This window comes from Trichomycterus rosablanca, chromosome 6, assembly GCF_030014385.1.
Source record: "Trichomycterus rosablanca isolate fTriRos1 chromosome 6, fTriRos1.hap1, whole genome shotgun sequence".
NCBI lineage: Eukaryota > Metazoa > Chordata > Actinopteri > Siluriformes > Trichomycteridae > Trichomycterus > Trichomycterus rosablanca.
In genome coordinates, this window is record NC_085993.1 from 12,915,730 (window position 1) to 12,936,307 (window position 20,578).

The 20,578-nt window shown below is 35.0% G+C and overlaps 1 protein-coding gene across 1 annotated transcript; it reads left to right on the forward strand.

Moving 5' to 3' along the window:
- The first annotated feature begins 1,838 nt into the window (after nucleotides 1-1,838).
- Nucleotides 1,839-19,590, forward strand: LOC134316899 (immunoglobulin-like and fibronectin type III domain-containing protein 1). Its single transcript, XM_062997433.1, has 16 exons — nucleotides 1,839-1,870; nucleotides 3,312-3,501; nucleotides 4,816-4,929; nucleotides 5,019-5,187; nucleotides 9,882-10,154; nucleotides 10,818-10,942; nucleotides 11,215-11,356; nucleotides 11,453-11,746; nucleotides 14,690-14,869; nucleotides 14,961-15,089; nucleotides 15,185-15,493; nucleotides 15,571-15,656; nucleotides 17,097-17,289; nucleotides 17,394-17,687; nucleotides 18,689-19,015; nucleotides 19,411-19,590. The coding sequence occupies exons 1-16, from the start codon at nucleotides 1,854-1,856 to the stop codon at nucleotides 19,413-19,415; spliced, it is 2,847 nt and encodes a 948-aa protein (XP_062853503.1). The 5' UTR covers nucleotides 1,839-1,853; the 3' UTR covers nucleotides 19,416-19,590.
- The last annotated feature ends 988 nt before the right edge of the window (nucleotides 19,591-20,578 follow it).

The following is a 20,578-nucleotide window of genomic DNA, read 5'->3' on the forward strand; positions in this document are numbered from 1 at the left end:
AGGAGAGTTAAGGCAGTTCTGGGAAATAATGGTGGCCACACAAAATATTGACACTTCAGGAACTTTCACTAAGGGGTGTACTCACTTTTGTTGCTGGTGGTTTAGACATTAATGGCTGTATATTGAGTTATTTTGAGGGAAGAATAAATTTACACTGTTATATAAGTTGCACACAGACTACTTTTCATTGTGTCAAAGTGTCATTTTGTCAGTGTTGTCCCAAGAAAAGATATACTTAAATATCTGCAGAAATGTGAGGGGTGTACTCACTTTTGTGATACACTGTATATATATATATATATATATACAGTATATATATATATATATATATATATATATATATATATATATACAGGTATATACTGTATATATATATATTTATTTATTTATTTATATACATATATCCTGAAAGTATTTACACCTTGTACAACAGCTGCCTGCTTTCATTGTCTACCAACTAGGTATCCTTAGGTATTTATTCTTGTTAATTCCCCAAATAAAGTTAGATGTTTGGTACTTGTCTGTGTCTTCTCCTGGGCTCAACCGAGCTTAGTAAAGAAACTAAGAGGAATCTATCAACTGGTGGAGAATATTCCAAAAAATCCTAAATCTATCAGGGGTGTCACATACATTAACTTTACCACAACATCTTTAGGAGTTCCTTTATAAGCATGGGCCAAGTTTCAAAGGTTAAAAATTTAAAACCAATATACAGTAGCTGTCATGTGCATATACACGGCTGGATGACTAACTCTTTTGAATTTGTTATTACTATTTTGATCTTTTTTAAATAATGCATGCATTGTAATGTACTACTTACCCAACTGAACTGATTCTAGTGGCCATCAAGAAGAGATCCAGAGTACCTGGAGTTATGATAACACAATATGTAGAGCACCTGCCACCTGGAAAATCTACCCCTGATTTCACCAGGAAACCCATTGCTGTAACTCTTCAGGAAGGTATTTTATCATTTAGCTGGCTAATGTATATTCTTTTTTTTAATAAAGAATATTTTTGTAAAAAAGACACAAGGAGAATTGTAGTATTTTGTCAGAAAAACAGAAATATTTTATTTTATGTAAACATAAATAATATAAAAACATAAATAATATAACATTTCCTTTTAATTGAGTAGCCAGAGTGAATGCCACACAGCTTCCGACTATTGTCTGTGGAAATCGTGCATATTTAAAAGATTTGTATGTTAATCATAAATCCTAAAGAATAACTTGTCCCGGCCAATTGCAGGAAAAACAGCCTGTTTCAAAGCAGTGGTCACAGGAGACCCAGAGCCCATTGTCACTTGGGCCCGCAACAAAGAAGATACAACTGATCAAGAGAAATACAAGACAAGATATGATAAACGGGGAAGAGAGTACATATTAGAGGTACTATATTAAATGTTGCTGTACACATGAATTGTAGCTGGTAGTTGTATTAACAGTGTGTGTGTATTTAATTTTTTTTTTTTTTATGGCAGATTCCAAATGTGAGAGCAGCTCAAGCAGACACATACAAATGCACTGCCACTAATTTATTTGGAAGAGCTGTTTGCACTGCTACACTGAAAGTTATTGACAGTTAATAACCATTTACATTCCTAATAATACATTTGAGTTATAGAAATAACAACACATTTTTGTATCTTTTATTTAATCTTCATTCTCTTTTTTCAGCTGGATTAAAAAAAAAGAAGCCAGGTATGTCTAAGCTAAAAAGCTTGAATTCCATTATTTAGATATTAAAAGTGTCACTTTATTATCTTCAGTATTTATTATAGGTTTATTTATATATATATATATATTTTTTTTCCAGATACATTACAAAATGACCCTGAAGACTTCAGAAAGATGCTGAAGAAAACTGTGTAAAGTGATACAACCGGCACTTTTAATACTGTTGTTTTAGAAATATTATATTATATATAATATAGAGTATTAGGGCCACTTTAAAGAAAAAGATTTCGAGAAGAAAGTCGTATAAGTTTCGATTTCAAGAATAAAGTCAAAATAATTTCGAGAATGAAGTCATACAAGTTTGATTTCGAGAATAAAGTCGAAATAATTACGAGATTAAAGTCGAAGTCGAAATATTATGGCCATAGCCATGAGGGATGGCCATAGCCATGAGGGATGTTCATTATTTGTTATACTTTCATATCGGTTTTACAAATAAAGAAATCTCCTGCCACATCAGCACCAGTTTGTTATTAGTATGAGGACACTGAAACAGCTTTGCTATAAACTGTGTTTATTTAGAAGAACGTGCGCCACTGGTGCGCTTGGCATCTGCGTCGTCAGCAGTACTTCACCCGAGCCTTATGGACTCGTACGATAAACTAAAGCTGTATGGCATCACTATAAATGGTTGCATTGACAGGTTTAGTCATCATGTCATGTGGATGGATGTGTACAAAATACAAACAACCACCCAAAAAAAGTAATCACGGGTTACTGGATAACCACAGTAACACTCATTATAGGCTGCCCTCAGCAATTGCGTGCCGATCCAGTTACTGAGACACGTGCTTCTCTGAACTGACAAACCTACGACGGCTGCACACTTTTTGGCCATAATATTTCGACTTTATTTTCATAATATTTCGACTTTAATCTCGAAATAATTTTGACTTTATTATAATATTTCGACTTTAATCTCATAATATTTCGACTTTAATCTCGAAATACTTTTGACTTTATTCACATAATATTTCGACTTTAATCTCAAAATACTTTTGACTTTATTCTCATAATATTTCGACTTTAATCTCAAAATAATTTCGACTTTATTATTATATTTCAACTTTATTCTCATAATATTTTGACTTTAATCTCAAAATAATTTTGACTTTATTCTCATATTTCGACTTTATTATCATAATATTCTGACTTTATTATCATATTTTGATTTTATTCTCATATTTTGACTTTAATCTTGAAATAATTTCGACTTTATTCTCATAATATTTCGACTTTAATCTTGAAATAATTTAAACTTTATTCTCATAATATTTCGACTTTATTCTCATAATATTTCGACTTTATTCTCATAAAATTTTGACTTTAATCTCGAAATAATTTTGACTTTATTCTCATAATATTTTGACTTTAATCTCGAAATAATTTCGACTTTATTCTCATAATATTTCGACTTTATTCTCATAATATTTCGACTTTATTCTCGAAATCGAAACATAAAAATATTTTTTACAGTGGGCCTAATACATCGTCGTAGTCTAAAGGAACAGCCCAAAAAAATAAATTTTACTTACAAAAATGTTAGTTGACTTTTTAGTACTTTCTGTACAGCATTGTGAAGAAGAGAAAAGAAGAACCCAAGAAAGAAGGAGAAATTGACCCAAAGTTTTGGGAGATGTTAATAAGTGCTCAAAAGAAAGACTATGAGCGCATTTGTCGGGAGTATGGTATCACTGATTTTCGCTGGATGCTAAAACGACTTAACCAGATGAAAAAGGAGAGAGAAGATGAACAGGCTAAGGTATTAACAGCTTTGAACATTAGAACTTCATAGTAAAAAAATGAAATTGGTTAATCAGAGTTCTCTTTGTTTTGAATAACTAATTCATTTTCTATTTTTAATTTTCCTTCATGAAAGTTTTTTATCAATTTAATGGGACGTTTACAGTGGATTCTAAGAAATATTGAGACCCCTGGATTTTTTTGCACACTTTATTGTGTTGTGGATCTGATTTTAAATGGATATAATTGCTATTCTTACCCACCAAACTTTTCTTATTTACACATAATGATGAAGTGGCATAATGTTTTAAAGTTTTTCAAAACTCTTCTCGGCTGCATCTCTACTAGTTCTGCACACCTGGATTTAGGCAGTTTATCCCATTCTTGATCGCAGATCCTCTGAAGCTTCATCAGGTTAAATGGCAAAAGACTGCCAAGCTTCTTTTATTTCAAAATAATTAAGGCCACTGTGGTCTTGGGAACACTCGAAGCCTTAAATATCATAATTTAATTGGAAATATCCACAGACAGTTCCTTGAACTTCTTGGATTGTTTTTACCCAAACAATGCAATGTAAGTTGTGGGCCCTTGTAAACCCAGGTGTGGCGTTTTCCAACTTTGTCCATTTAAGTAAAATTGCAGCAGGTCTGAATACTTTCTGAAACCACCATATGTACTGTACTAGAAGTCAAAATAATTTTTGCAACTGTTCTTTGTATGACTAGGGCTAGTTTGACTGCAACCATTAGATTGAGAGTATATGTCAAAAAGAGAATAACTAATACTCTTATAACATTTATGTCCAAATGTATTCTGTACTAACAATTGTCCATGAGTACAAAGTACATAAAACAGTGGTCTCTTTGCCAAAACTGGAAAGAAAATTTCAATAATGCTGAAAAAACATTTTTAGCTTTAGAAGATACTATGAAGATTCTGCTTTAAAGTCAGCACCTTAAAGCAAAGGAAAACAGCCTTCTAAGTGAGAGTTTCAGGGTCTGACAAAACACATATTTTATTACTTGGTCACAATGATTACAAGTATGTGTAAAGGAGAAATGAAGATGCATTTAAACCCAACAGTGTTTTGTGTTCCAGCATTGTGACAACAAAAACTAGTTTTGGCAAATCTACTAAAAGTGAGCTGCTGGAATGGTCTTTCCAAAGTCCTGACCCTAACCCTATCAAGAATATGTTGACTGTGCTAAAAAGTGAAGTTAGACTAGATTCCAATCTATATTCCAATCATTCAGTTCCAAAAAAACAACATTTGTAGAAATAAGTTTTATGCTATTTTGTATGTTATCTACTTATTATCTCTTGTTTTTAAAAGGTTGTTGAAGACGTTGAAAATTTGAAACATATTGAGTTGAATCCACACGGAAATGCTGAATTTGAACTTGACATGAAGCTTAAAGATCCAAACAACAAAATCTATCTCTATAAGGTAAGCTAGTGTACCTAGCTGCATAAATGTTCTGCTGTAAATACAGAAACTGTAAAAATGAGTTTGCCTAAGTGAGCTTATTGTTGCAGGATGGGAAAATGATTGATTATGGTGATGGCACAGATGATTCCTGTAAACACATTATAAAGAAAGATCGTAATAAATACAAATTTAGTATCACCAATGTTGGTCCAGAGGATGCTGGTTTATATCAAGTGGATGTTGAGGACACAAACGTGTTTTCATCAGGATTGGAGAGTAAGAAGTATATTTCATATTATTATTATTATTGCTGTTTTTAATAACACCGTTTCTACACTGTTCATTTTATCAGCTCCACTTACCATATAGAAGCACTTTGTAGTTCTACAATTACTGACTGTAGTCCATCTGTTTCTCTACATACCTTTTTAACCTGCTTTCACCCTGTTCTTCAATAGTCAGGACCCCCACAGGACCACCACAGAGCAGGTATTATTTGGGTGGTGGATCATTCTCAGCACTGCAGTGACAATGACATGGTGGTGGTGTGTTAGTGTGTGTTGTGCTGGTATGAGTGGATCAGACACAGCAACACTGCTGGAGTTTTAAATACCATGTCCACTGACTGTCCACTCTATTAGACACTCCTACCTAGTTGGTCCACCTTGTAGATGTAAAGTCAGAGATGATCGCTCATCTATTGCTGCTGTTTGAGTTGGTCATCTTCTAGACCTTCATCAGTGGTTACAGGATGCTGCTCACGGGGTTGGCTGGATATTTTTGGTTGGTGGACTATTCTCAGTCCAGCAGTGACAGTGAGGTGTTTAAAAACTCCATCAGCATTGCTGTGTCTTATCCACTCATAACAGCACAACACACCAACACACCACCACCATGTCACTGTCACAGCAGAGCTGAGAATGATCCACCACCTAAATAATACCTACTCTGTAGTGGTCTTGTGGGGGGTCCTGACCATTAAAGAACAGCATGAAAGGGGGCTAACAAAGCATGTAGAGAAACAGATGGACTACAGCCAGTAATTGTAGAACTACAAAGTGCTTCTATTATTATCTAAATTATTTTATTCACAAATGCCCTTCGCTGTAGTACTCCAAATTGTGGTCAGGTTCATTGTTGCCTGTAATTATCCTTGTGATGTGTCTAGAACTCAATTGATGTTCATATGATTTACACTACATTGTCATGACAAAAACCAAGCCATGTCCAAGGAACTGTCTGTGGATCTCCACAATCAAACTGTGTCGAGGATATGAAAATATCACTAAACAATTTCAAGTCTCTTCAACTTAAGAATTCTTAGTGACCCGTTGCATCTAATTTTTTTAGTTGGCCTAATTTAAGTTATCTAAAATGCATAATTTAAGTTCTGCTGACAACCATAGAATTTAGGACCAACAAAAAAAAAAAAAGTTGTGTCAATGAAATTCATCAAATACATCTTGTTGGTCCAACAATATATTTTAAGTTCTGCTGACAATTGTACAATTTCGGACAAACTAAAAAAATACGTTGTGTCAATGAAATTCATCAAATACATCTTGTTGGTCCAACAATATATTTTCAATTCTGTAAACTACATTTGTTTAGTCCAGTTAATTAATAATTAGTATCAAAGTACATGTAAAATATACTGAATAAGTGAGCACTGCATAGCAAATGTAAATTCTTAACAAATACATTTTATTTGCATGGATCATATAAACAATACATTTTTTTTTAACATTCAGCATTCACAAGCATCAAACAAATTACAAGTTATACATGTTATAGTGTGTAATTGAAACAATTTATATTAGAAAATGTAAGTAGAGCTTAAATGTAACTTTTAAGGTGCAAGGGCAACTACAAATTACAAGTCAACTTAGCACCTAAATGTAATTGCTAATTTTTAAGGTGGAATAAAAACCAGTTTTGATGGTTTGGTGTCTTGAAGGCATTAGTGTAGTGGGGCAGGTTGTCCATTACTACATCTTCTTCAATTACAACTGCAACATTGACTGCACTGGACAGTGATCTTGATAAAACAGCACTCTCCTTCACCACTTCAAGAATCCTTGTTTTCATGTTCTTTGTGGTCCTGTAATGCTTCTGTATACTCTGGAACACATAATAATATCAGAGCCCCATTTATGTGTAAGAAATTGCATATTAACACAAGCACTGACATGCTAATAAAATGACTGTGGTCAAGCCAGCCTCCACTTCGAAATGCTCAGTCAAATCAGCCCCCACGTTGTTTCGAAGGATGTGCATATACTAAACATTAGGGTAATAGCGTCTGGTAAAACTGATTAAAAAAAATTCACCTGAACATGACTACATCAGTTATAAATATAGAAATATATCAGTTAAAATATGTATAAATGTATCAGTTAAAATATATAAAAATATCAGTTAAAATACAGAAATATATCAGTTAAAAATATATTAATGTATCAGTTAAAAAAATATATACATATATGAGTTAAAAATAAATAAACCCATTTCTTCCTGCAAGCTGTATTAGGGATACAATTTCAAGCTTTGAAAAAAAGAGTTGGTAATAACCTGACAGCAATTCTGATGTGTCATTTCTAAATAAAGGCCTTTATATTGTCAAATTTCCATTATTTTAACTCTAGACTGTTATTAAAAAAATTCTCTAGTTTCCACAGAACAATTCCATTTCATAATGATAGTACACCATCTGTAGATGTCACTGTTTTTGATCAATAAAGTATGACAGCTTGTTAATATAAACTGAGTGACATCTACAGATGGTGTACTATCATTATGAAGTGGATTTGTTTTGAGAATTCTTTTCAATAACAGTCTAGAGTTAAAATAATGGAAATTTGACAATATAAAGGCCTTTATTTAAAAATGATACATCAGAATTGCTTGATATTAACTGAGTGACATCTACAGATGGTGTACTATCATTATGAAGTAGAATTGTTTTGTGGAAACTAGAAAATTCTTTTTAATAACAGTCTAGAGTTAAAATGGAATGATGGAAATTGAAATGTGACAATATACGTAGAGTTAAAGTAATGGAAATTTTACAATATTAAGGCCTTTATTTAGAAATGACACATCAGAATTGCTTGATATTAACTGAGTGACATCTACAGATGGTGTACTATCATTATGAAGTTTTATTGTTTAGTGGAAACTAGAAAACTCTTTTTAATAACAGTCTAGACTCTAGAGTTAACATAATGAAAATTTGACAATATAAAGGCCTTTATTTAAAAATGATACATCAGAATTGTTTGATATTAACTGAGTGACATCTACAGATGGTGTACTATCATTATCAAGTTTTATTGTTTAGTGGAAACTAGAAAATTCTTTTTAATAACAGTCTAGACTCTAGAGTTAACATAATGAAAATTTGACAATATAAAGGCCTTTATTTAAAAATGATACATCAGAATTGTTTGATATTAACTGAGTGACATCTACAGATGGTGTACTATCATTACAAAGTGAAATTGTTGTTTGGAAAGTAGATTTCTTTTAATAACAATAAAAATTAAGATTGAATTTTAGTTGACTTCAAATTTAAAGTAAAATCATAATGTCAGGTTATTAGCAACTCTTTTTTTTTAAGCTTGAAATTGTATCCCAAATACAATTAACTGATATATTAACATATTTTTTTAACTGATACATTTATATTTTTTTAACTGATATATTTATATATTTTTAACTTATATATTCATATAATTTTTACTGATACATTTATATATTTTTTAACTGGTATATTTATATATTTTTAACTGGTATATTTATATATATTTTTAGATGATATATTCAAATTTTTAACTGATATATTTATATATATATTAATTGATATATTCATATAAACTAAAGTAAGAAAGGTTTGCTTAGATTCCCCAGAGATTAACAACGCTTACTCAAATTAAATGAATTAATTAATGCTTTTCACTTACATAATGTGCTGCGTTTAGAATTTCTCCACTCGTTTCAACAACTAAAAATATCTATACACCACGGTTTGTTAACAACGTTTATAAAAGCGAAGTCACCGTTTCACACACGTATGTGGATGCAGAAGCATCTGACAGCAGCATCCAGCTGCTTTAACGTTATTTACAATACAGTAACTCAACAGGCTTCCAAAATATTTTAGTAAAATGCAGAGTAACGGTCCAAGAGTCGGTTCGCTAACAGTGTAAGAGTCGGTTCCTTAATAGACACGGCTAGTGGTGGAAAGATTCAGTAACTCTATCACTAGTTTGATACAGTGTTTTATCACAGCTTAACATACTCTGTCTATAGTTATTTAATATTCAGACCAAAGTAAAAGAGGTAGTGGTGGCATGTGGAGTTACGTTTAAAAACATATTGAAATGATGGAAACGTCCTCTGTGCAGCTTTCAGTTCAGTTTCAGTTCGTGAATAAGATGTAATGATGTTAAGATACTTACTGTTTGTTTGAAATCTCCTCATTAATATAAAATGGTTGTTTGAAAGTCCTCTTCTCTCCATAAAAACTGGCGCGAAGACGTCCCTCTGGAGCGTTTTTTTCATTGGACTTGAAATGTTGAGTGAAAACAGTTGTACTCGTTTACTGAACCTAACATTTTAAGTTGAAGAGTAAAACTACTACAGCTGACGGCACAACACATTTTTTGTTTTTGGACCAACTATTTCCATAATTCATGTTGTGCCAACATTTATTTCTACATTCTCAGAACATAACCAAACAAGGATTTTTTTACAGTGTATTATCTGAGTGTACCCAGGACCACAGTTGGGCTGTTGGACCTCCAGGCAAAAAAGCCATGGTCAGAGAAGCAAAAAAGAAGTCATTCTAAAAGAGCTCAAAAAGTCCCATGTGGAGATGGATGGATAATTTTTGCAGCACATCATGAATCAGTAAATCTATACAATTTTAACTGAAGTGTGTGCTAACTTGAATCACATTGTTTCCTTAGTTCCTGATGTTGAATTTGGTGCCGTTTTAAAGGATGCTAATGTGGTTGAAGGTCAGGACGCTGCATTTGAGTGTGTCCTATCTGCTCCTGTGAAAAAACTCAGCTGGTATTATGGTGATACCTCTATTGAGAATGACGATAAATACAACATAAAAGTGTCAGAAGACATGCTTACTCACAGTCTAGTGGTAAGGAACTGCAAACCAAAGGACAAGGGTATCTACACAGTTATTGCTGGGACCAAGATGAGCAAAGCAGCCCTATCTGTGAATGGTGGGTTTGTATACCTATATGATATAAGTTTAAAATGACTACTGTTATGTCATACTGTTATGTTTTTCTTGGGTGTTATTCATTATGTTATCCTTTTCACTGTATGTAGATGATCCAAATGCCCATAGGAAAGTCTCAAGTGGTGCAAATGATGCTAATAGGCTGCAGCAAGAGAAGGATAAGATGGCAAACAAAGGTGCATCTGAAGCAGATGGAGTTGATGGCAGTGGTGGATCCAACCTGACAGATGGGACTAGTGTAGATGGTACAAGAGGAGAAGGATGTGAGCGCAATGGTAAAGGAAATGATAGAATGGGAACACTTGGTTCAGGAGATATCTTGAGAAAAGAGGGACTGTTGGAAGATGGATCAAAAAATTCCGGGTTATCTGGAGATGGGTTAGAACAAGGTCTTGAATTAACTGGAGTTGGAAAAGGTGGAGAAGGAACAGATGGAGACAGGTTAAATGAAGATGGAAGTGGAGAAACAAAGCACAAGAAGCACATCAGAGATGGCCCGTTGGTTCCTGACACTCTAAACGGTAAGGAGATTTTGTTTTCTAATCAAGCTTGGCTATGTGTATTTTTGCTTTGAAAAGGACAACAATGATAAAGGATATTACCTCCATCACCTAAAGCTGAAATTTTTTTATGGTAATTTCAGAACCTCAAGCCTACTTTCTCAGTGGATTATCAGATACCAGTGCTAATGTTGGGAAGACTGCAGAGTTGTCCTGCACACTCAGCAGTGAGGACATTGTTGGAATTTGGTACAAAGATGGTAAAAAGGTGACTAACCTACAACCAATTTCAAAACTACACACAATCATTTGTGACTTTGTTCTTATTAGAAAATTACTTATTCATAAACATACACAAAGGTATGTTAAAAAAAAAAAAAAAAATTAGTACTTTAATACATAAAGTGTTTGTTGTGCCTCATAATGCAACATGTAACATTTAATGTGTATTTTGTTGAAGCCTAATAAAGGAGATGCATTGTAGTAACTCTCAAATAAATAATAGTATTTCTTGTATTTTCTCTTTGCATTCGGATATAGTTGGAATCTAATGATGGGATTACTATTATCAAAGATGGAGCCACTCACAAACTAATTATCAAGAATTGTCAGGAGGAAAATGCTGGGACGTATAGATTTGAAGCAAATGGACGTAAATCAGAGGCTGCATTAAGTATCGAAGGTGAAAACTATACAGTTTTAGATTTTATTTATTTCTTTAATTAGATTATTGCATATGCAATTTTGATTTTAGTTTTTTTACTTTACTCTTCTTTAGATCCACCAAATATTAGTGCTGATGCCTTGGGCAAGTTCTCAGAACCTGTGATTGTAAAAGCTGGTGAAAATGCAGTTTTCAAGCTTCCATTCTCAGGAAAGGAACCATTGAAAGTGCAGTGGTTTAAAGATGACGATGAGCTTTTGAATGGCCCAAATGTCAAAACAGAAAGTTCTTTCACTCAGAGCAGACTACTTTTAACCAAATGTCAGCGTAAAGACACTGGAGAAGTCAAAATCAAAATAAAGAATGAATTTGCCACCATCGAGGCTACATCAAAACTTATTGTGCTTGGTATGCTGATTTCACATACACATTTATGAAACATAATCAAGACAATTAATATTATAAGAAAATAATCTAACCTGTTTTATCTACATTATTATATATGACTTGTGATTTTCTAGACAAACCAACTACACCACAAGGGCCTGTAGAAGTAGTGGAAAGCTCTTTGTCTGCTATAGAATTCAAATGGAGGCCCCCGAAGGATGATGGGGGTTGTCCTATCACCAACTACAACCTGGAGCGCCAGCAGCTAGGACGTAACACCTGGACCAAAATTGGAGACATTAATGCAGAACCCACTTACAGAGATACAAACATTGACCGTGGAAGGAAGTACTGCTACAGGATCAGGGCCAAGAACTCTGAAGGCATAAGTGACATGATGGTGACTGGTGAAATTGCAGCTGGCACATTAGGTACGTATTTCTGTTCCATTTTATGTGCTTGATAAACCCTGTGAACCATAATCAAACCCATAAAATGTGTTTAAAATGTCACATTGTTTATACATAATGTGATATATTTTTGTGTAAAACATTTAATTAAAATGAATGCAATGCAAGATCTCCCAAAAGTCTAACACAGAGCCTTCAGTACATGTTGAAGATCAGTACATATTTTAATCCCATATACGCAGTGTGGTGAGATCAGATAAAAGAGGATCATTTTCTATTTAACAATGTCTTATTATTCTAGCTAACAAATGTTAGCAAGCTAGTGTGATGACGCTCCTGATCAAGCCGTCATCCCCTTCTCCTCTAAACATACTGTACACGCATGCACACACACACACACACACACACACACACACTGCTAAAGCGAAAATGACTTTTTTCCGACAAATGATGTGCTTATCTGAACGGAGCGCTTTGAGCGGGTATAATAACGGATGTAATGAACAGACTGAAGCGAACTGGTAAAAAAATTAAGTATACATACTCGTCATCGGTGTCCCGCATTTGCCGCGCACATATACTGATCAACCATATCAACCTTATCAGCTCCACTTACCATACAGAAGCACTTTGAAGTTCTACAATTACTGACTGTAGTCCATCTGTTTCTCTACATACTATTTTTAACCTGCTTTCACCCTGTTCTTTAATGGTCAGGACCCCCACAGAACCACCACAGAGTAGGTTTTATTTAGGTAGTGGATGATTCTCAGCACTGCATTGACACTGACATGGTGGTGGTGTGTTAGTGTGTGTTGTTCTGGTATGAGTGGATCAGACACAGCAGCGCTGCTAAAGTTTTTAAATACTGTGTCCACTCACTGTCCACTCTATTAGACACTCCTACCTAGTTGGTCCACCTTGTAGATGTAAAGTCAGAGACGATCGCTCATCTATTACTGCTGTTTGAGTTGGTCATCTTTTAGACCTTCATCAGTGGTCACAGGACGCTGCCTACAGGGCGCTGTTGGCTGGATATATTTTTGGTTGGTGGACTATTCTCAGTCCAGCAGTGACAGTGAGGTGTTTAAAAACTCCATCAGCACTGCACAGTGTGTCTTATCCACTCATACCAGCACAACACACACTAACACACCACCACCATGTCAGTGTCACTGCAGTGCTGAGAATGACCCACCACCCAAATAATATTCTGTAGTGGTCCTGGGAGAGTCCTGACCATTGAAAAACAGCATGAAAGGGGGCTAACAAAGCATGCAGAGAAACAGATGGACTACAGTCAGTACAAAGTGCTTCTATATGGTAAGTGGAGCTGATAAAATGGACAGTGTGTGTAGAAACAAGGAGGTGGTTTTAATGTTATGGCGGATCGGTGTACGCTTTTAAGCGAGCGGCAAACAGTGGCAAACAGCAACGGCCAACAGTTGAGTTGAGTTGAGTTATAGAGTGAGAGAGACACTGATTCTGAGACGAGCGGACTGCCTTTGTGAATCGGAGTCGTTTGATTCAGGTCCAACTCGGTCCTAGCATATGGATATTTTTTTTTGTTTTTAAATTGTAAATTGGCTGATATGAGCCATGTATCATTTTTGTACAGTTTGTAAATAGTTGTAAATAGTTTTCACCTTGTTGGATCACTAAAACGCACTTTGCACTTGGGCCCTTATCTCATCGACCTGGGTTTTTTCTCGTTCCTTCTCTTGACCCCTATGACCACACAATTTAACATCAGCCTAGTGGCCAGCACACACTAGTTTTACTTAGCAGCAGCGGGGTCACGCTTACCCTAGCTTTCCATTATTTGTCTCAAAGCTACACATACTGTAGTTCTGTAAGTTACCGCATGTCAAGGTCCTGTATGAAAAATAAGGTAAAAGTAAACCATATTCATTACAACGAGAGCTTATGTTTAAGCTAACATGCTAATGTTAACCATAAAGCTTGCTATATTTGGCTATAATTTAATTTTACAACACAAGCACAGTAACATTACAAAATTGGTAACTTGTTGGTGATGCTCAAACAGACAAATGACTGTTGTAGAGTTTAGCTATTCTGGTTTTAAGGTTATTTTTACATTTACATTTTCAGCATTTAGCAGACGCTTTTATCCAAAGCGACTTACACAACGAGTAATTGAGGGTTAAGGGCCTTGCTCAGGGACCCAACAGTGGCATCTTGGTGGTGGCAAGGCTTGAACCGGCAACCTTCTGTTTACTAGTCCAGTACCTTAACCACTGAGCTATCACTGGCCCATTTTTCATCCATTTATTTTGCATGCTAACTTATTATCTGAATCAACATGTTTTCAAATGTATCTGTTTGAGTATGAACAGATACTAGGCTTAGTGACGTATGTTTTAGACAAATGTATGTTTTAGATATACACAAGCACATTCATTTCAGTGTGTAATTAATTTAACAGTGTAATTGTATATTAATTTTAAAAAATGAGGTGACTCGTCTTGTGTATTAGCTATTTAGATCTAATTGATGGTCAGCAGTTTCACACACACACTGTATTTGTTTGCAGCATTTCCTGGTCAGCCTGCATGTCCAAAAGTGATCAGTGCTTTTAAGGACTGCATTAACTTGTCATGGATCGCGCCACCAAACACTGGAGGGGGCAGTATTATAGGCTATAACCTGGAGAAACGCAAAAAGGGAAGCAACCTCTGGAGTCAAGTGAACCCTAAAGATGAACCAATTCGAGGTTTCTGAACATGTTTTATTTGCTTATTTTATGCATATGTATTTGATATTAAATATTATTGATACTAAATTTATTTTTATATTGTCATCAGAGAAGAAGTATGCAGTGAAGGATGTGATGGAGGGGGGCGAGTATGAATTCAGAGTGATTGCAATCAATGCATGTGGTCCTGGAGAACCAAGTGCTCCTTCTGACTCTGTATTTGCAAGAGACCCCCAAAGTAAGAAGGATTAAACTACTGACTTTATCAGACTCATTAGATACATGTATTATTTCTTTCTCAGATGGCTTATTAAATTAATTTTGTAAGTGCAGAGCCTCCTGGACTTGTCAAAGATCTCAAGCCAACCGGCTCCAGCTACACCAGTCTGTGCCTCGCCTGGACTAAACCAAATGTTATAAAAGGAATTGAAGATGAAGCAAAAGGGTACTTTGTGGAAATCCGGCCTGTAGACCAACTGGACTGGAGCCGCTGTAATACAAACGCTACTATCAAGACTTCCTTTACTGTAGCAGGTCTGAAGTCTTTGGCTAAGTACTGGGTAAGAGTAATTGCAACCAATGAAGGAGGAGAGGGACTTCCTCAAGCATTTGACAAATATGTTATTGCCATGCCTCCACCTGGTAAGTGTTTAACGTTCTTAGTTTTAGTTTTGTCATCTGTAAGAACTGCACTTTAATTTCATATTTTTTCTTTACAGTGAAACCAAAATTCACTGACAGGAAGATGAAAAATTTTATGGTTGTGAAAGCTGGAGATACCGTCCGTGTTAGTATACGCTTTGAGGTACTGTACTTTACTTTAGTGCAAAAGTTTACATTCCCCATGGGTTATAAATTGGAAAAAATCCCATTAATTCTACAATCAATTTACAATTAATATTATAAAATAATACAAATAAAACCTTAATAATAATTAAGTTTTACCAAGACACTTTTGGTCTTCATACCTGATCTGAAAGAGGAACAGCAGAGTTTTTAAAACTCATTTATTTATTATGTGTAAGGCCCTACTAAATTCTCGAGAAAATGTGCTTAATTTCACGAACCTCATTTTTCAAAAATCTCAGATTTCACTGATTTTTAAAGAAAATTTCACGGCATTTCACGGCAGTCATTAAATTACACTCACAAATTAAATGATAGAATAAATGGAAGTGACAATACACAACATAGCCTACCTTAACGGTGTATGTAAACCTAGAACATGCAGTGACGGTGCGAGGCTTCATGTGTCTCAAAGACAAAAATTCGCTGCTTTGCATTTCATTTTAACTAACCGGTTGCTTATTGAATTGCCGTAGTATTCCTAGGATCGCCTCTTGTGCAAATTATCCAGTAAACGTGAGGCAGTTGAATTCTACCAAATGAAAAATGTTAAATCGCTAAACACATTGCAAATTGCTTATAATATGGAACAAGGCTCACGGTCTGTGACATGGTTTTCATGGCCGTGAATTATGTAGGGCTTTAATTATATGTCTTTGAGTATTAATGCTACTAATATCCCACTTCAATATTATCCATAGGCCATTGCTCCTGACCCACACCAATCAATAAAGCAAATTACTTATTATTACTAATTAAGCAAGTCTACAGGTGTCCTTCCTGTAGCTATTTACAGTCTTTTGGTAGTTTATTGGGGTTTCTATAGGCAGGCATAGCCACTTTTATAGGTTGGATGAAGGTTAAACATAAATGAAGTCTTTAGAAATCAGCAGAGAAAATTATCTGCACACTCTAAAACTGTATGGTTTTTTATTGATGTACTAAAATACAACTAATAGGATGCATACAGTTGCTTACATTTCAGCCAACAAGAGGTCTATATTCCAAAAAAGTTACATATTTAAATGCAGCTTTAAATATGACAGATAGCCTCTGCATATACTGGTCAATAATACAATGTTAGATCTGTGAGGAGGGTAAGCGCTATCACTACAGAGAGAATCCAAACATAGCTCAGAGGATTTCTAGCAAAGGGTTTTGTTTTAAAGGTACCCAAATCTTTGCATTTTTGTACAGCCTATGTAGGTTTAGATGCTATTTACTAATCCAAGATTAATTAATATATGTAATATATGCATGGTTATATAATATTATATATATGTATTATATTATATATAATATATAATATTTTTATAATGTAGCATACAAAATTATTGTATTATTTTATTTTATGATTTAAATACTGAAGTACTAACCTTAACCCCGTTTTCATCCACAGGCTTCCCCTTGGCCAGACATCACTTGGTTAAAGGATGGTGTGCCTGTGTCCAAACATGTGACAGTTACTAATTCAGATAAAGGCTCCCAGCTACTGATTCCAACATCTGAACGATCTGACAGTGGCCTATACACCATCATTGTTAAGAATTTAGTGGGCCAGGACACCTTCAGTGTAGAAATTAGAGTCACTGGTAATTGTTTTGGCTAATTTTGGTGTTCTGGACATTTTCTTTTGACCCATGTGTAAATAATTACTTTGTCATATTTATGAAATATATAATTGTACATTTTTCAGATAATCCAAAGCCCCCAGGACCGGTGGAGCTTGAGCAAAATGTAAGAGATACAGTAACTCTCAGCTGGATTCCATCTCCTGATGAGAAACTAGATGACCGTCTTCACTATATGGTGATGAAACGGGACTCTGTGAAGCAAACCTGGAGGACAGTAGCAGACAACCTCTTTAATTATAAATTTACCATTAACATCATACAAGGCCGAGAGTATAACTTCCGTGTATTTGCTAAGAACGATATGGGGCTGTCGGAACCATCAGTGTCTCCAACATGGGGAACTGTTAAAAAGAAAGGTTTGAACTCATATTGCTATTTTAGATATCTTTTACCAGTGTTTATAAAATATCTAATGTGGATATAATTACAGGGCCAGTTTTTAATCATTCATATGCTAGCTGGCCATTTTTAATTAAAACAATGTTTTTAGAGAGAATCAGTGCTGTAACACAGAGTAAAACATTGTATTTACAGTGCAGAACATCTTAAAGGACACAAATCTGCTTTAAGTTCAGGAATTCAATCAATTTAACTAACCACTTAGTCATGTTAGGGTTGCAGTGGGTCTGTCTTCATCTGGAGACCAGGCAGGAACACACCTTGGACCTGGTGTCAGTCCATCAGAGGAAGAGACCACACACTCACAGTTTAAAGCTAAACTAAACTAAATCATTGTTTGCATGTGTTTAGAAACTAGGAGGAAATCAAAGTACCAAAGGGAGAAACCATGGGCCACTGTTCCACCCAACCAGAAAATGCCTTGATTTAAGGATTTGACAGTGTATTTTATATTGTGTAACTATTAGCTAAAAGTATGACTGTGCTTACTATTCAAGATCAGTGGTTACATCTAAAAATACTCGATACAACCAAACGTATGTGGACATCTCTCATAATTATTGAGTTCAGGTGTTGCAGACACAATTACTGTTAATAGAGTGTATAAATTTGGCATTTGGTGTGGAGATACTCCAGTGCCCTTCCACTGAGCCCTGACCTCAAACCTACTGAACTGGAGGGATAGGACTGGAAGGTTGATTATTTCTGTCTAACCTTAAAAATGCTCTTTTACTGACTGAGGATAACAATCTTGTAACAAGCCTTCCTAGGCTGTTAGAGCTACAAGGTCTATGTTAATGGACATGGTTTTGGAATGGGATATCTAACCACAAGCAAACAGTCAGATGCCCACATACTTTTGACAATACAGTGTCAGTGCTTTACCATCATGAACAGAAAAACAATGCATTGACAATTTGTATACAATAAATACTAAATTCTATTCTTATTTCTTTAGGGATGATTGAGGTAAACAGGTCAGAATCTAAGAACTTGGACTTCCAGTCAGCCCCCAGATTTACTGTGCCTCTAAAGCTGCACACAGCTCCAAAAGGCTATGAGTGCTACATGAGCTGTGCTGTGAGAGGCAATCCGGCCCCTCACATTACCTGGTACCACAACAATGTCAGTCTCAACACAGACACCAACTACTACATCTCCAACACCTGTGGTGTCTGCTCATTGTTAATTCTGATGGTTGGACCCAAAAACACAGGAGAGTACAAAGTTGTAGCAGAGAACCCTCTGGGCCAGGCTGAATCATCCACGAATTTCACAGTAAGAGGTGTGTTTCTGAATTGGTATATTATTAATATACCATATTAGTATGGTATAATATGTTCTCTAAAACCTCAAACTAGTGTAAATATCAAGCTTTGTGTCATTCACACAAAAATTTACCGGGTTCAAGCTTTACACAATTGCACAATACGATACAGACAGTGTGATTTCTAACAGTCACACATACAATTCATCTGGATACATTTAACATGCTTTTGATTATTAACAGGCACATCTTTACACTGTTTATTAAATCCTTCCAGTCGTTATTAACCCAGTGGTCACACTTTATGTAATATAAATTCTAAAAGTATTTTTAATCAAATTTTATTACTGTAATTATTTTACTAAAATAAAAAAATATGTTTTATTATATACTAACTGTCTTTTTTTGTACAGAATAAAAGAGTTCAAACCAGAAGATTCCTGCAAACAAGACAAAGAACGCTTTAACTGGATTAAAGCAAGCATATTTTTCTGTTCTACATCAACTGAGACAGAACAGCTTACATTTTATGTGTTGTGAAAATGATGGTGAAAATCAGTCATTCTTGGAGTAAGCCAAACAATGATAAAACAGTTATGCGTAGTGGTAGTACTTCAAATAAAGTATGAACTAAATTTCATTATTTGTCATTTTCTTGAACGTCATAGAACGGATATATACAGTACATACAGTGTATTAAGAAAGTATTGAGACCACTTCATATTTAGAACAAGTGTGTAGGCCTATTTACTTTTAATGGATATAATTGACAATTGGGTGCTTGGACTACATTTACATGTATGCATTAAGCAGACGCTTAGCCTTTTATCCAAAGTGTGACTGAATACAAGGCAAGCAATGAAGGGTTAGGGCCTAAGGGCCAAACAGTGGCAACATGGTGATGGTGGGGCTTGAATCAGCAACCTTCATATTACTAGGCCAGTACCTCAAAAATCAAATCGAGGTTTATTTGTCACATACATAGTCATACACAGTACAACTGGCAGTGAAATGCTTTTGTGACTGCTCAGCCACAGTTACAAAGTAGTCAAAATATATATTTATACAAAAAATATAGAAATGTTTTTAAAATGTAAAAAGTGTAGAAAAATTAAAAATATAATTAAAAAAATAGAAGCTATTTAAAGTGAACAAGTGTGTAAAAGTGACAAAGTAGTGCAGAAACTGCAACATAATGATATAGATGTGATTACTATACACAGATACAATCTATATACATACAGGGCAGTTGTAGCCTAGCGGTTAAGGCACTGGACCAGTAATCAGAAGGTTGCTGGTTCAAGCCCCACCACTGCCAGGTTGCCACTGTTGGGCCCTTGAGCAAGGCCCTTAACCCTCAATTGCTTAGATTGTATGCTGTCACAGTACTGTAAGTGGATAAAGCGTCTGCTAAATGCTGAAAATGTAAATACACACACACATTATATATATATATAATAACACTGACGCTCGCCTACAAAGCCAAAAATGGACCAGCCCCAAGCTACCTTCGTGGCCTAATCAAACCACGCTCTGTACCACGCAACCTCCGAGCCTCTAGTCTTGCTCGACTTGAGCCCC

Coding starts and splice junctions, on each gene's coding strand:
- LOC134316899 (XM_062997433.1), top strand. Junction 10,155..10,817: donor AGCAGCCCTATCTGTGAATG/GTGGGTTTGTAT, acceptor TGGTAATTTCAG/AACCTCAAGCCTACTTTCTC. Junction 17,688..18,688: donor GGGAACTGTTAAAAAGAAAG/GTTTGAACTCAT, acceptor TTATTTCTTTAG/GGATGATTGAGGTAAACAGG.